Source organism: Bufo gargarizans, chromosome 8 (genome assembly GCF_014858855.1).
Source record: "Bufo gargarizans isolate SCDJY-AF-19 chromosome 8, ASM1485885v1, whole genome shotgun sequence".
NCBI classification, from domain to species: domain Eukaryota; kingdom Metazoa; phylum Chordata; class Amphibia; order Anura; family Bufonidae; genus Bufo; species Bufo gargarizans.
The window spans coordinates 193,438,375-193,455,531 of record NC_058087.1 but is presented as its reverse complement, the minus strand read 5'-3'; the positions used below and the strand labels follow the sequence as shown (position 1 = coordinate 193,455,531).

Genomic DNA, 17,157 nt, shown 5'->3' with positions numbered 1-17,157 from the left:
AGGCTTCTCTCTCTCTCTCATACTGGTCAATCTCCCTTTTCCCGGCCTAAAGGGATGCACTCTCTCTGTCATCAGATATAACAGTATCCTCAGGGGAATACAATCTCTGAGCAGGGGGCCTCCTGTCCTTTGGTTTAGGTGGGCAGTTGTAGTGTTCCCACCACACGCAGAGGAGGATGTAGCCAGATTAGCTGCGTTTACCTTCTTTGCCAAAGTCTGCAATCCCTTTGTGTCAGCTAAACCTTCCGCACACATTACGGAATATGAGCATTCTTTCTCTGTGGAAAAACCGCAGCGTATTACAGTACCAGCAAAGTGTATGACATTACACTAATCGTATGTACGCTTTGCGGATTATTTCCATGCAAAAATTGTAATGACGTATGGCTTTCCAAATTTGTTGGCCTGTCAATTATGTTTGTGGTTTTAGCTGTGGATTTCACCCTTCTCAATAGAAGGGCGAGATCTGCGGAAACACTGCATCAAATAAACACCCAAAAATTCTGTTAGACATTGTGAGTTTTGGTGTGGATATGTAATACCCCAGAGTATTACCATTCCTACATCCTGCTACTGTCTCTAATGGGCTAACTATAATGTCATCCTTGTATTTATTTCCAGGTCCTTCACATTGTGCATTGATAATGTTGTTCTGAAACTGTTATGTTCATGTAATGTACCTGGTTCACCAGCAGGTGGTGGTGTGTATCTGGCAGAGAGAGATAGATCTCTAGACAGAATGGAACTCGCCATTCCATTCTCCCCCCTTTGGGTAGAAGTGGGCAGGTCCCGCTTCCTACCACAAGGGAAGGGTTTCAGTTCTAGTTTAGAGCAGTCTAAGCCTGGGCATCGTCGGAGCCAGACGTGCCTAACATGTAGCAGCCAGTGCAGTGTAAGCTAAGCTTGCGATGGGGCAAATGTGTGGAAGATGTAGCAGCAAGGGGAACGTGTTCTCTAACTGTGGCAGGAGTCTCTCCAAAGGGAAGTAGCTCATAGAGCACCATGACTCCTTGCTAATTTACTTACTGAGTGTCAGGAGGGAGACAACAGCCAAAAGGGACCCAAATCCAGGGATACCAGAACCAAATGAAAGTCCAGTAACCAGACCCAGGCAGAGTTTAGCACAGCAGAAAGAGAAAGCAGAGTTATCAAGTTTGCCTGCCAGTGTATACCAAAGCCTGCTGGAACCAAGAGAAACCCTGAATATTGTCTGGATTCAAGTTGATGCAAGTAAAGCTGTTGAACTTTATGAAGGTCTGGAATCGACTTATTCGCCACCATTACTCATCCACTTTATTGCTTCGGAGCCATACCCTGGGGAGCAACACTATCCAGGTTGGAGCACCGTGACACACACAGAGACTATTAAGGGCCACACCACTCTGCATTCCACTAAACCTGGGACACGATCGGCCCTGGGGGGCGGCACGTTGCAGATATGCTGCAGCGACTCACATAAATGCGTGCGGATCTTAGGTCCTTTCACCCACATCTATATGCAGGTGGCCTGAGGTGGTGCATAAACTGCTTGTAGTCTGTAGGATCTGCTCCTTGCTGCTCTTCGGGGTTAACTCCTCAGCAGGCAGCCATCTGAGGAGATGTATCAAAACTGGTGTGCAGGAAAACTGGCTTAGTTGTCCCTAGCAACCAATCAGATTCCACCTTTCATTTTTCAGAGCTCCTATGGAAAATGAAAGGTGGAATCTGATTGGTTGCTAGGGACAACCAAGCCAGTTCTACTTTACACCAGTTTTGATAAATCTCCACCATAGACTCCAGAAACTACCTCCTGAAGAGGATGGACTGAGCCAGCCCTACATAGCAGTACATGCAATTAATACATAAAATACAGAGATATTAACGCTGTCAGTGCTTTGCAGTGTATTTCAGGACACTGCAACAGTGTTATAAAGAGATGCAATTGTGGATGATGGGAGTGATATCCAGTCATGAATCCGCCATCTGCATTGGCACTTTTGGTAAAACATGTGACCCCTGAAGTAAATAGAGTTCTCCAGATCTCCATGTAGCAGCTAGTGCACGTCAGGGACCACCGACCTCCACCACTGCCGCTGTTGTATCACTACAAATCCCATGATGGGAGTTGTACTCTTACAACACCTGTGAAAGGTAGCTGAGCCGAGGCACTAAGTTTTGGTGACTGTCCAGTGGCCCCCACTAATAATAAGAACAGGGGCCCGGTGTTTCCCATTTGAATGGAGCAGTGGTCATGCTGCCACTTTATTCAAGTCTATGGACTACCATATATATCCTGGTACAAGCACTGGGCTATCTCCCACAGAGTAATGGGAAGACCCCCTGTAATGCTCAGAGTGTAGACAGACATTTTGGACATTTTCCTCATTCCTTCAATAAACAGTAGGTTTGGTGATGTCATTTTGGGGGTGCTGGGGTCTGTATTCACTCTGCTGTCTGGTCTGAGGTCTGAATGTATTTTGGGGCCTGGATTTTGGGATACATTCTGGTTTTATCCTGGGGTCTCTATTTTGGTGGGTGCTTCTCACACGTCCTGTTGAAATGTTGGAACCTGATGTCGGCACTCAGAACTGACCGTCTGTATCCCAGGATCCCTGCACTCTCAGACCAGTGACCGGAGCATGGACCACACTGGATCCTGAGGAGGTGAGGAACCCCCGGACACCGATCACCACTAGCTGGTTGTGGTTCACATGTGTAATGGAAGGTAAGAACTCCACATAATAAAATGTCTACCGCCATGTGTAGAAGAAGCGTCTACAGAACATGATGATGGCGGCTGCATCGTCCTCCTCGTCGGAGCATCAGGAAATATAAGGACAGATCTATGACAGCAAATTACAGCTTTAATTATATATTTTTTTTACATTGATAAGGTATGATGAAAAACATAAAAGAGGCTACAACTTTCATCGTCCTGTCTTGGTGTTCTTTGCTGATGTCAGGTCATGGCTTACTGTTTCAGCTTCCACCTCTGTATGGTAGAGCTCAGCTACGACCCACACATCTGGCAGCAGATTATCTGCAGACGGCTCCAGTAAACTATAGCGTATATTCACACGTAGCAGCTGAGGTGCGGTTTAAAATCTCATGGGAATAAAACACATGCAGTTTTGCCTGTTTTTCCAAGCACTCGCTGTTTTATTAGAGAAACTTTAAATTAATGTGCTTCACCCAAACATCTGCAATGGCTTTGAAAACCACAAGGAGACCTCGCGCTTTCCTTATGATACGTTTTCCTCAACCTCTATGTATGAATGTGCCCAAACAGTCCAATGTGAACCCCACAAGAAGGGCCCCCGAACCTCCTGCAGCCGCCTAATGGGTAACGACTAGTGTTGAGCGCGAATATTCGAATTGCGATTTTTTTTTCTCGAATATCGTAACCGAGATTTCGCGAATATTTCGAACATAGTTCTATATATTCGTGAAATCGAATATTCGTTTTTTTTCATCTGAAAATATGATTTCTCCCTGCTTCTTGCTTGTGGGTCAATAAGCCATTGGCCCACAAGCAACTTAAGCAGAGGGAATCATGTTTTCATATGGAAAATAAAATGACCAATATTCTAAAAAACTAATACATAGCAATATAGTGAATATATTCGTTATTTAGAATTTTGGCATTATTTTTTCCTATCTGTACAGTTGTTCGCATACTCCTCCCCGACAAGCGTCCCCGTCACCATGGGAATGCTTGTGGGTTAGAAAATACCATCGGATCTGAGTTTTCCCTGAGATTGTGAAAGCTCAGATCCGATGGTATATTCTAACGCACAGGCGTTCCCATGGTTACGGGGACGCTTGTCGGGGAGCAGTATGCCAAAGTGGAATAACAGTCCACATAAATTACAGTCTATATGTGTTTTTTACAAATATTCGTAATATTCTAAAAGACGAAGTTAGAGCAATATTATGAATATTCGTAAAATACACATATTAGCCTAGCCATAGTCATAGGAACGTTGCCTTATACTGTCAAATGAAAAATCGCAATACGCGAATAATTAAATCGTATATTATTCGCGATAAATAGAAAAATTACGAATATTCGATTTCGACGAATATTCTATCGAATATTCGCGAAATATCATGAAATCAAATATGGCACCTCCCGCTCATCACTAGTAACGACCATGTAACGTCTCCTGCAGCTTTACAAATCCCTGAGTAATGTGAATATAGACAAAGAGCTTCACACATCACTTGTGTCCCCTGAAGCTGCTGTAGATATTGCGGGCTCAGCTTAAAGAGGTTTCCCCATCTCACACAGTGGTAGTATATACTGTATATAGAATATCCCATCACTTTCTGATTTGTTGGGACCCCATCCCCAGAACTGACTCCTCCTTTATTGTTTGGGGAAAGCAGAATGGATAGGAGATAAACTAACTTTAAAGAGGACACTTCACCAAACCAGCACTGTGGTCCTTTTATTCCCAGGACCAGTGGGGATCCTGGAGTCAAGGAAGGGATGTCCTCTCCTATCTATATACCAGGACTTTATGAGATGGGAATATTTCTTTAAATTCTGGACAATTATCAGTCTTACGCCAACTCAAGAATCAATTTTGCATCCGATCTCCAAGGATGACAAAAACATCCACCAATGGAGCCGCCATATACATTGTATGATCGGAGGCTCCGCCCATACAGCGCTATATAGTGACTTATAGACGGACATTATAACGGGACGTGGACGCATCGACCTCAGCTTATTATTCTAACAGAGGCTTCATCCTGCATATAGAAGGCAACATGTAGGGGTTCAGAGAAGGAGGAGGTGAAGGTGTGTAAGTGTCTGATGGGGTCACACAGCTGATAGAAGGACAGACGCCCGGCCTCATAGTCTAAGAAGACACCAAGTCTAGGACATGAATTTATATTGAGGGGTAATATGGCTGAGTTGTGATACGCTGCACATACTGTATCAGACATAACCAGACACCAAGATTTTTCATTATATGTAATACCAGACTCATCTCCTTCCCTTTCTATACTGGGATAGGACAGTCCGACACCACATTCTCCTATCAGGTTCCACTCTAGCTCCCAGTAATGTCTATCTGAGGAGAGGCCACATCTGCTTAACACCTGGGGGTAGATCAGAAACCTTTCTGGTGATTCTGGTCTATCCTGTTCTTCTTTCTCTGAATCTGTTGCTGTTTTCCGATCTTCTGATATCTTCAAATATCTATGGGCAGTGTCCTCATCCAGCAATATGTCTGGAACATGGAGCCCGAGCTCTGATCTGACATTGGTGACAATATCCCTCATAGATCGGTGTAAGGTCAGTGAGATCAGAACCTCATCCAGATCATCCTCAGACCTGCCCTCTCCACCATCTCCTCCTGTGTCCTCATCATCTCCATGACCACGTACTGTAATGTCACTTTCTTGTAGGAGTCTTATTGGGTCGGTGACATGACACATCTCCTCCACGTGACGCATCTTCCTGGACAGCTCGTCCTCCTCTATTTCCAGCTTCTTGATCAGATCAGATATCTGGGACACAATCTTCTCCTCCTGCCTGGAGATCTCGCTCAGCGCTTTCTTTTCTGCCATTTCCAGTTGCTTCTTAATGTCCATAAATAACTTCCTGACATTCTTCCTCTTATCAGAGGCCTTCTCCTGGATATTCCTCTGACGATCCTGCAGATTGTGGAGTCTTGCCTGAATATCTGCTTTTTGTGGGTTTAGTTCCTTCAAATATTTCCTCAGTTTTTCTTTCTTCTTCTCAGAGGCCACGTCCAGTAGCTCCACGTCATGTCCCCTGTGCTCCCCAACCAGACAGCAGGACACACAGATACAGGCAGCGTCTATAGGACAATAGTATTTCAGCACCTCCTTGTGTGTGGAACATTTTCTCTCCTTCGGGGTAGCAGTGGGTTCAACTAAAGTATGTTCTGATGACTTACTGTGTCTACTCAAGTGCTTTTCACAGAATGAGGCCTCACACTGCAGACATGTCCTCACAGCCGGTACTGGAGAATCGCAATAAGTACAGAAGATCCCGGTATCCTCCATATCAGGCCGGGCAGATAAGAAATGCTCCACTATGTTCCCCAGCTTCCTGTTCTTCTCCAGGGCCGGACGCTCCGGATATTCTGCTCTGCAGTCAGGACAGGAATACACTCCAGCTGCCTCCTGCGCATCCAGCGCACTCACAATACAGGAGCGGCAGAAGTTATGTCCACATCTCAGGGATACGGGGTCTGTATAGAGGCTCAGGCAGATGGAGCAGTCCAGCTCGGCCCTCAGGTCAGCAGACGCCATTGTGGTACGGAGGAGCAGAAACCGAAAGTGGAAAAGTCTCTTCCCCTAAGAGGGCGGAGAGCTCCTGTAGAGGAATTAACCCCTGCAGCTCAGAGATTGTGTTTACTGCTGATTCATACTGAGGAAGACAATGATGAGTGATCACTGACGGGATCAGGTCCGGATCCTGGTGGAGTAGTTGTAGCACACACACTAGGACTTCTTTCGTGGAATTACTGTTTTGTAATGTCCATAGCATTTGTACTGCAGTTAGTAAAGGCTTTGGATGGGTTGATTCTGCTCTATATGCGTTAGATTATTCATTGAAGACATGAATGTAGGGAATTCCAGGACCGGGGTATATTGATCCCTTCACATGCTCCGCACAGAAACCACAATGGGGGTATATGGGTCTCAGATTTAGTAGCATGCCATTTTGTGGGAAAATCTGCTCATTACACTTTTCCGAAGTGGCAAGAAAAGGGGGTGTAGAATGGGCGTGCTGGTAAGCCTGTCTTATTTGTCACTTACCATGCCAGTTTTTGGTGTGGAAAATAGCTTAAATGTATGCCAGTAAGGAGGACCTGTGATGACATAATCTTCAACATCACAGGTCCTGCAGGATGTAGCAAAGAAACTGCACCAAAAATGTTGTAGTTCCTAGTTTTGAAAGGTACATCTGCCAGGACCTATGATGACATCATCACAGGTCCTTCAACCCCTAACAGCAAGTATTAAGTGCAGTACATCACAGGTCCTTCAACCCCTAACAGCAAGTATTAGAAGTTCACAATCAGCTCTGCATTGATCCATACAGACTGGAATGGTAAGAGAGGCCCTCCACTTATCATTTACACCCCCCCCCCCCTCCATGCCCTGTTTTTACTCATTGCTCACTCATGTATACCTCAGACAGATACAGTGACCACTACCTCATGTACCTCACACACACAGTGACCATAATGTAGAACTGACCACATATTTCTGTAAACAATGCATCTATAGTATTATACCTTGTATGTCTCACATCAATACACTGCTCTGTATGTATGTATGTATATATACACTCACCTAAAGAATTATTAGGAACACCATACTAATACGGTGTTAGACCCCCTTTTTGCCTTCAGAACTGCCTTAATTCTACGTGGCATTGATTCCACAAGGTGCTGATAGCATTCTTTAGAAATGTTGGCCCATATTGATAGGATAGCATCTTGCAGTTGAGGGAGATTTGAGGGATGCACATCCAGGGCACGAAGCTCCCGTTCCACCACATCCCAAAGATGCTATATTGGGTTGAGATCTGGTGACTGTGGGGGGCATTTTAGTGCAGTGAACTCATTGTCATGTTCAAGAAACCAATTTGAAATGATTCGAGCTTTGTGACATAGTGCATTATCCTGCTGGAAGTAGCCATCAGAGGATGGGTACATGGTGGTCATGAAGGGATGAACATGGTCAGAAACAATGCTCAGGTAGCCTGTGGCATTTAAACTATGGCCAATTGGCACTAAGGGGCCTAAAGTGTGCCCAGAAAACATCCCCCACACCATTACACCACCACCACCAGCCTGCACAGTGGTAACAAGGCATGATGGATACATGTTCTCATTCTGTTTACGCCAAATTCGGACTCTACCATTTGAATGTCTCAACAGAAATCGAGACTCATTAGACCAGGCAACATTTTTCCAGTCTTCAACAGTCCAATTTTGGTGAGCTCGTGCAAATTGTAGCCTCTTTTTCCTATTTGTAGTGGAGATGAGTGGTACCCGGTGGGGTCTTCTGCTGTTGTAGCCCATCCGCCTCAAGGTTGTGCGTGTTGTGGCTTCACAAATGCTTTGCTGCAGACCTCGGGTGTAACAAGTGGTTATTTCAGTCAACGTTGCTCTTCTATCAGCTTGAATCAGTCGGCCCATTCTCCTCTGACCTCTAGCATCCACAAGGCATTTTCGCCCACAGGACGAATCAAAACAATTAGTGCTTCAACTTAATTGATATTTACACAATAAATCAAAAAAGAAATATTACAATGTGAAAAGTATACATCCAGTTTGTTAAAATGAACAAAGTGACACGTGCAATAAATACATAAAATACCCTGTGGTGAAAGGGGGGGAGGGGGGAAGGGGAAGTTGGGGTTTGTTGCAATAAAGTTTGGGGTTAATGCTATATAGAAAATGAAAGTGGATAGTCATGAAACCGGAAAAAATAAGGTTTTGATACAACGAAGTGCACCTTGAGGTCGTTGGACAACTGTAATATGAAAGATGAATAGTATATATGCTAATACATGAGCATTCAGGAATGCAAACCGTATACTGACTGTAGTGTAATGAATAGGCAATTTTGTATCTTACAGGATTACTGTCACTGTAACTATATATGTGATATGATGTCACTAAGTTGTAACTGAATCTGACTTATCTGCTTCAATAAAAAGGATATTTGAAAAAAAAAAATACATAAAATACATAGTGTATCAAAATTTCATATAATTCCTCTAAATCCATGATTGTTCTCAGCTGTATTATACCTAACGTGTTAATCACATTAATCTTAATAATAAACATGTGAGGGGAGAAAGAGGAGGGAGGGAATCAGTTGATTGATACCTGGTATGGTACTAGCGACCCCGTAAACCATTGCGCTGTACAGCGCGTTCCTGTAATCACTCTGCTTGTGCCACCTATGGGTGAATAAACTCTTTCACTGAAGATTCTTGGGAGTGCAGTCCGTTTTTTCTATTCTATATATATATATACATACACACACACACACACTGCATATATTACACAGTATTACAGATGCAATATGTACAGATATGTAGTATATCCAGCAGTGTACTGATATACCTCGTGCCTCACATATCAGTACACTGCTGTATATACTATATATCTGTACACACTGCATCTATTATACCTCGTACCTCACATATCAGTACACTGCTGTATATACTATATATCTGTACACTGCATCTATTATACCTCGTACCTCACATATCAGTACACTGCTGTATATACTATATATCTGTACACACTGCATCTATTATACCTCGTACCTCACATATCAGTACACTGCTGTATATACTATATATCTGTACACACTGCATCTATTATACCTCGTACCTCACATATCAGTACACTGCTGTATATACTATATATCTGTACACACCGCATCTATTATACCTCGTACCTCACATATCAGTACACTGCTGTATATACTATATACCTGTACACACCGCATCTATTATACCTCGTACCTCACATATCAGTACACTGCTGTATATACTATATATCTGTACACTGCATCTATTATACCTCGTACCTCACATATCAGTACACTGCTGTATATACTATATATCTGTACACTGCATCTATTATACCTCGTACCTCACATATCAGTACACTGCTGTATATACTATATACCTGTACACACTGCATCTATTATACCTCGTACCTCACATATCAGTACACTGCTGTATATACTATATATCTGTACACACTGCATCTATTATACCTCATACCTCACATATCAGTACACTGCTGTATATACTATATACCTGCACACACTGCATCTATTATACCTCGTACCTCACATATCAGTACACTGCTGTATATACTATATATCTGTACACTGTATCTATTATACCTCGTACCTCACATATCAGTACACTGCAGTATATACTATATATCTGTACACTGCATCTATTATACCTCGTACCTCACATATCAGTACACTGCTGTATATACTATATATCTGTACACTGCATCTATTATACCTCGTACCTCACATATCAGTACACTGCTGTATATACTATATATCTGTACACTGCATCTATTATACCTCGTACCTCACATATCAGCACACTGCTGGATATACTATATATCTGTACACACTGCATCTATGATACCTCGTACCTCACATATCAGTACACTGCTGTATATACTATATACCTGTACACACTGCATCTATTATACCTTGTACCTCACATATCAGTACACTGCTGTATATACTATATACCTGTACACACTGCATCTATTATACCTCGTACCTCACATATCAGTACTCTGCTGTATATACTATATATCTGTACACACTGCATCTATTATACCTCGTACCTCACATATCAGTACACTGCTGTATATACTATATACCGGTACACACTGCATCTATTATACCTCGTACCTCACATATCAGTACACTGCTGGATATACTATATATCTGTACACACTGCATCTATTATACCTCGTACCTCACATATCAGTACACTGCTGTATATACTATATACCTGTACACACTGCATCTATTATACCTCGTACCTCACATATCAGTACACTGCTGTATATACCATATATCTGTACACACTGCATCTATTATACCTCGTACCTCACATATCAGTACACTGCTGTATATACCATATATCTGTACACATTGCATCTATTATACCTATTTTGTGTGCCAGGGCTGTTTTGTAATCCCAATCCGGCCCTGAAGGCATAAATTATAAAACGCAGCAGCAAGAATAGTTCATGGAACAAAGAGAGAGGCCTGGAATGGGTAGTGGGAGGGGCTATAAATGGGGAATGGGGGCCCAATTTCGATTCTTGCTATGGGGCCCAGTGATTTCTATGTACGCCCCTGTGAGTAACCCTTTCCCTCCAGACCCCTAATACCCCTGACCTAGTTTACCTCTATTCATTGGGTTCACCCTAACCCCTGCATTTAACCCCTTTTTCCCTATACCACCAACCATCCCCTAACCCCGGCTGCTGAACTCCTGCAGCATTAACCTCAGCCCTTATCCTGGTCCCCTGCAATAGCCCCACTACCCCTGATGTCCATCATCCACTGCACTGTAATTACCCCTACATTGCAGTGATTGTGTGGTTTACAGGAGACCCCTCTACTCTCCTTGGAGACCTAAATACAGAGAAATAGCCCCATAAGAAACTGCAACCTTAGAGTTTATGGGGTATTCACCCCTCTTACCCCACCATGGTACCGAAAATTCATTGGTGGTTTCAGTGGGATCTGCGCGCTGTCTGCTCCATGGTCACACGCTGTAGTAGCAGAAAATGGAGAAACAGACTGCTAGCTTCTTCTCCCGCTAGCAGTATGACCTGGCTGAACTTTATGTCTGCCGGGTGCGCACCGGCTCCCCCCACTTCCGGTATACAGCTCCGCGCTTCCTCCTACTGCCGAAACCGGAAGTGCGTCAAACGCCGGCAGACCAACATGCAGACACGGCTGCAGAGGTCCACGCGTCCTGGAGGCATGCACACCTCCCGAACCGAGAAGGGACCGTAAACTCCTTAGGTCACCGTAGCTGTGGTGATCCAACCCTGTCCCTTAGGACAGAAAACAGAACTGGCGTGTAGGGGGTGGGTCCCTCCTTTTAAAGTGGTTGTGGTTCCTGTTTCCTGTCCTGAGGAGGGGGCGGACACTATCCAAGGGTGCTGTCATAGACGAGGGGGGAAAAATTCAATTTGATTCAAATTAATTAGTGACGAGGTGCGTTAAAAAAAAAATCAGCTATTTCCCGGCTGCAGGGAGCGTGCATCTCGGTGTACATCACTGTGCATTGCGTAAATATGCATAGCTAGTCCTTACTGGTAGTGAAACAGTTACTGAGCGTCAGTATGACGGGCCGGGGACAGGGGTCACTCTTAGGCTCAGTTCACACTTTACTTATTTGGTTAAAGATCCAAAACTGACCAAATAACTAAAGTATGAACTTGTCAATGTTAGTGTCAGGTATGAAGAACCGTGCAGCGACCCAAGACTCTATTAGGCGACTTTCACACTTGCGGCAGCCTTTTCAGGTGGGGAAACAGCCGCCGGAGCGGTGCTACCGCTAGTCCACCGTATCACCAGAAATCCGCTCCAACCCCATTCACTATAATGGGAGGCGGGCCAGAGGTCCAGCCACAGCACGGCAAAAATACTGAGAGGCGGGCGGAATAAAACTGCAGCATGCATGCCACGCTGCACCGGACCTCTGGCCCGTCCCCATTCTAGTCAATAGGGCTGGAGCGGACACAACAAAATCTGTAGCATCAGGCTGCAATTTCACTCCAATTACAGAATCAAGGATTCATGGAATTACTTATGTATAAAAGAATGTGATTAACCTAAAATCAGTAGGATTAGAGTACATCAAGCGACAAACATCCTGCTGGCTGTCACCCACCAACTCCAACTGGGCAAAGTGGTCTGCAATAACGGGCGCAACCACTTGGCTGCCCTGAAACTAGTGGAAATAACACATGCTCTCTGCGGTGCTGGCAATGTCCAGGAGACTGTCCTGCTTCTCAGCCATTCTCACGTGGTGAGGAACGTTCTCTTGGACTTGCAGCTATTTCTGCGATGTTCCAGCTCACTTGAATTCCACATTGCACCTGCTAGAGAGTCCGTAGGAGCAGCAGAAAGCCATGGACTATTTGGTCGTGCACCAGACGGCCTCAGCAGGGAGCAGGTGTTGTGTCCAGGTCGGGCAGCGGCAGCTCCTGCCGTTCATGCTGCTGTATTTCTGAAGAGAAGCTGACGCTCATGCAACAGGTGGAGACGAAGGAGGAGGAAGAAGAACGGCTAACACATCCTGTTGTCCACTCTGTAGCTGTTGGGGACACACAATGAGCATCTCCCATGCAGGACGAGGAGGTGCTGTCACTGGAGGAGGAAGAGGATGATGATGGTGGGGACACCAGCCACAATCACCTCAGTGAGGGGCAGAGGTGGAAGGAACGCACGCTGGCCAGAATGACAACCTGTAGACTTTCCTGCTCACACAGTGACAGGCGTATGGCTGACATCAAGCAGTCTGATGATTACTGGATAGCCATGCTTTTGAACACTCACTATCAAGACAAAATGGAGGAATGTTTTCCTCTCGCAGAAAGGGAGGACAAATTACATTATTACTGGGAAACACAGGGGGAGATTTATCAAACAGGTGTCAGGTAGAACTGGCTTAATTGCCCACAGCAACCAATCAGATTCCTCCTTTCATTTTCCAAAGAAGCTGTGAAAAATGAAAGGTGGAATCAGATTGGTTGCTATGGGCAACTAAGGCTACTTTCACATCTGCGTTTTTTTCTCAAAACCTGAATTAAACTGATCAGTTTTGTCCACATTCCCTGTCAATGGAGACAAAACTGATCCGTATGCATCAGTTCAGTTGTGTTTTGAGGCCAGACACAAAACCGCTGCAAGCTGCGTTTTTGTGTCCGGTTTGCAAAACTGAACAAACCTGATCAGCCCTGAAAATCAACGTAAGTCCCCTTTCACACTAGCGTTAAAGTTTTCCAGTATTGAGTTCCGTCATAGGGGCTCAATACTGGAAAAAAACGGCTGTTCACCATGTCGGATCCGTCCTGCGGCTATTTCGCCGTGCCGCCAGACCGCCGCTCTGTCCCCATTGACTATAATGGGGGCGGAGCTCCGGCGCAGCACAGCGGTGCACGGCGAAAGCCTCCGGACTAAAAAGTCGTGCATGTCCGACTTTTTAGTCCACCGGCTTTCGCCGTGCTGCGCCGGAGCTCCGCCCCGTCCCCATTATAATCAATGGGGACGGAGCATCAGTCCGGCGGCACGGCGAAATAGTCGCTGGACGGATCCGACATGGTGAACAGCCTGTCGGAACCGTCCTGCCGCAAGTGTGAAAGTACCCTAAGAAAGCCGCACTCGAGCCACATACACCGCCATATAATGCTGATAACAGAACAGAATGTGCATGAAAACCGTACAGTATTAATCACTAGACATGGCGAAGTGCGGCCGACAGTAACGTAGCGCGGGCGCCGTCCGACATGCTGCACCGCAGGGAAGGCGACCATTACAGGGGATAGTTAGAAAAGCGCTGAGTCGAGGCGGCGAGCACAACAATGGGAGCTCTATAGGCGGCACAATACGGAGCGCGCGGTATGTTCTCACACTAACACAATGTATAGAGTTGGGACCAAGACACCTCGTCATGTAGACGTCGCCTTAAACTGAGCGCGTGCGACCAGCTCAGCGCGATCGGCCAAAAATAGGGAAAAGAACAGCAGGTGGCGCTGTACAGATCCAGTGTATTGCAGAACTCATTACCTGCGGTTATAACAGACATGATGGCGGAGGAGACCACGGACACCCAGATGATCGGACCGACAACTCTGATGGACAGAAGTAGTCAGACATTTATTCCATAAAAAGGGAAAAAACACAACAAATGCCGCGTATAGTGCGGAAAGAAGCGTCACATTGTCACATCTCTACAGAAATAGGAAAAGCTGATTAATAATTATATGTTCCCCAAATGTGTCCCAGAAACATAAAGAAGCCCCTACAGCGACATCAGTGGAGGACGGGGAAGGGTTAATGATGCCCCCATGAGGTACGTGCACTCGGCGGTGTATCTCCGCTCCAGGATCCACACCTGTTACCTGCAGATCCTGACACGGATTTCCCCAGATCTCCCCCTCTGCATTGTAAAGGGAGAAATCCGCACGGACAATCCACCGGCCGCAGATCTCCGGATCCGCTCCGCAGGTCACTCCTGAGGCAGGAAACTTCCGCTCCGTGTAGATGAGATACTGGGAATCCCATCTGCTTAGGCGGTATTATTTCACTCTGGAAAACCAGCAGGTAATACGCACCGTGCGCTTGTACCCGAAGGCCATCTGCGCACGTTGCGGAATACGCTCAGTCTTTCCACGCGAATTCCCATGTGGAAAAACCGTAACGAATTACAGCACCAGCAAAGTGTATGAGATTACCCCGATCACGTACACTCCGCTGAGGATTTCCGTGCGGATTCCCAGATCTGCGGCCTGTCAGTTATGTTTGTGGTTTTAGCTGCGGATTTCACCCTTTTCAGTGGAAAACCGCATCTTATCTGCACCAAAAACCGTAACCACACATTGCAGGTACTGGTGCGGATACGCTGCGGATCTGATGTGCGTTCACCCGAACTCGTGTGCAGACGACGTAACTTTTCATTTGTCTCAAGCATCGATTCTGGATCTGATCTCCAAGGAATATAAAATAATCGTACAGTAACCCCCCCCATAGAGCCGTCATATACATTGTGTGATCGGAGGCTCCGCCCATATAGCGCTATATAGTGACCTATAGGCAGAGATTATAACGGGACGTGGACGCATCGGCCTCAGCTTATTATTCTAACAGAGGCTCCAGACCACAACCAGAAGAGAACATGTAGGGGTTCAGAGAAGGAGGCGGTGAAGGTGTGTAAGTGTCTGATGGGGTCACACAGCTGATAGAAGGACAGACGCCCGGCCTCATAGTCTAAGAAGACCCCAAGTCTAGGACATGTTGTATCTACACTGAGGGGGGATCCGACTGAGCGGTGACGCACTGTACATCCTCCACCAGATATATACAAACACCAAGATTTATTATTATCTCCAATACTAGACTGCTGTCCTTTCCTTTTTATACTGGGATAGGACAGTCCGATGTCACATTCTCCTATCTGGTCCCACTTTACCTCCCAGTAATGTCTTCCTGAGGAGAGGCCACATCTGCTTAACACCTGTGCATAATTCAGGAACCTTCCTGGTGATTCTGTTTTGTTCTGTTCTTGTTGCTGTTTTCAGATCTTCTGATATCTTCACACGTCTATGAGCAGTGTCCTCATCCAGCAATATGTCTGGAACATGGAGCCCGAGCTCTGATGTGACATTGGTGACAATATCCCTCATAGATCGGTGTAAGGTCAGTGAGATCAGAACCTCATCCAGATCATCCTCAGACCTGCCCTCTCCACCATCTCCCCCTGTGTCCTCATCATCTCCACGACCACATACTGTAATGTCACTTTCTTGTAGGAGTCTTATTGGGTCGGTGACATGACACATCTCCTCCACGTGACGCATCTTCCTGGACAGCTCGTCCTCCTCTATCTCCAGCTTCTTGATCAGATCAGATATCGGGGACACAATCTTCTCCTCCTGCCTGGAGATCTCGCTCAGCGCTTTCTTTTCTGCCATTTCCAGTTGTTTCTTAATGTCCATAAATAACTTCCTGACGTTCTTCCTCTTATCAGAGGCCTTCTCCTGGATATTCCTCTGACGATCCTGCAGATTCAGAAGTTTCGTCTTAATTTTTGCTTTTTGTGGGTTTAATTCCTTCAGATATTTCCTCAGTTTCTCTTTCTCCTTCTCAGAGGCCACATCCAGTAGCTCCACGTTATGTCCCCTGTGCTCGCCGACCAGACAGCAGGACACACAGATACAGGCGGCGTCTATAGGACAATAGTATTTCAGCACCTCCTTGTGTGTGGAGCATTTTCTCTGTAGAAACAAGACAGTAGGTTCAATCAGACTGTGATCCACTGACTTGTTATGGGCTCCGAGATGTTTATGGCACATGGAGGTCTCACACTGCAGACATGACTTCACAGCCATTACAGGATAACTTGTGCAGTAAGTACAGAAGATCCCGGTCTCCTCCATATCAGGCCGGGCAGATAAGAAATGCTCCACTATGTTCCCCAGCTTCCTGTTCTTCTCCAGGGCCGGACGCACTGGATATTCTGCTCTGCAGTCAGGACAGGAATACACTCCAGCTGCCTCCTGTGCATCCAGCGCACTCACAATACACGAGCGGCAGAAGTTGTGTCCACATCTCAGGAATACGGGATCTGTATAGAGGCTCAGGCAGATGGAGCAGTCCAGCTCGGCCCTCAGGTCAGCAGACGCCATTGTGGTACGGAGGAGCAGGAACCGAAACTGGAAAAGTCTCTTCTCATAAGAGGGCGGAGAGCTCCTGTAGAGGAATTAACCCCTGCAGCTCAGAGATTGCATTCTTTCGAGAAAAAAAGCAGAAAACCCACTAAACGTCAGTCCAAAAAAAAAAAAAAAAAAAAAGAGTCCATCAGAAATGTTGGGGAGAGTA

At 45.6% G+C, this 17,157-nt stretch overlaps 1 protein-coding gene and 1 pseudogene across 1 annotated transcript in view; both read right to left on the bottom strand.

Moving 5' to 3' along the window:
• Nucleotides 1-4,022: 4,022 nt before the first annotated feature.
• The window catches only part of LOC122945854 (E3 ubiquitin/ISG15 ligase TRIM25-like), a 52,145-nt gene continuing 39,010 nt past the window's right edge, over nt 4,023-17,157 (bottom strand). The window contains exon 2 of the mRNA XM_044305109.1: nt 4,023-6,274. Coding sequence (XP_044161044.1) covers nt 4,708-6,274 — 1,567 coding nt within the window. The 3' untranslated portion in view covers nt 4,023-4,707. The remainder of the gene's footprint in view (nt 6,275-17,157) is intronic.
• On the bottom strand, nt 14,418-16,974 carry LOC122945860 (annotated as a pseudogene).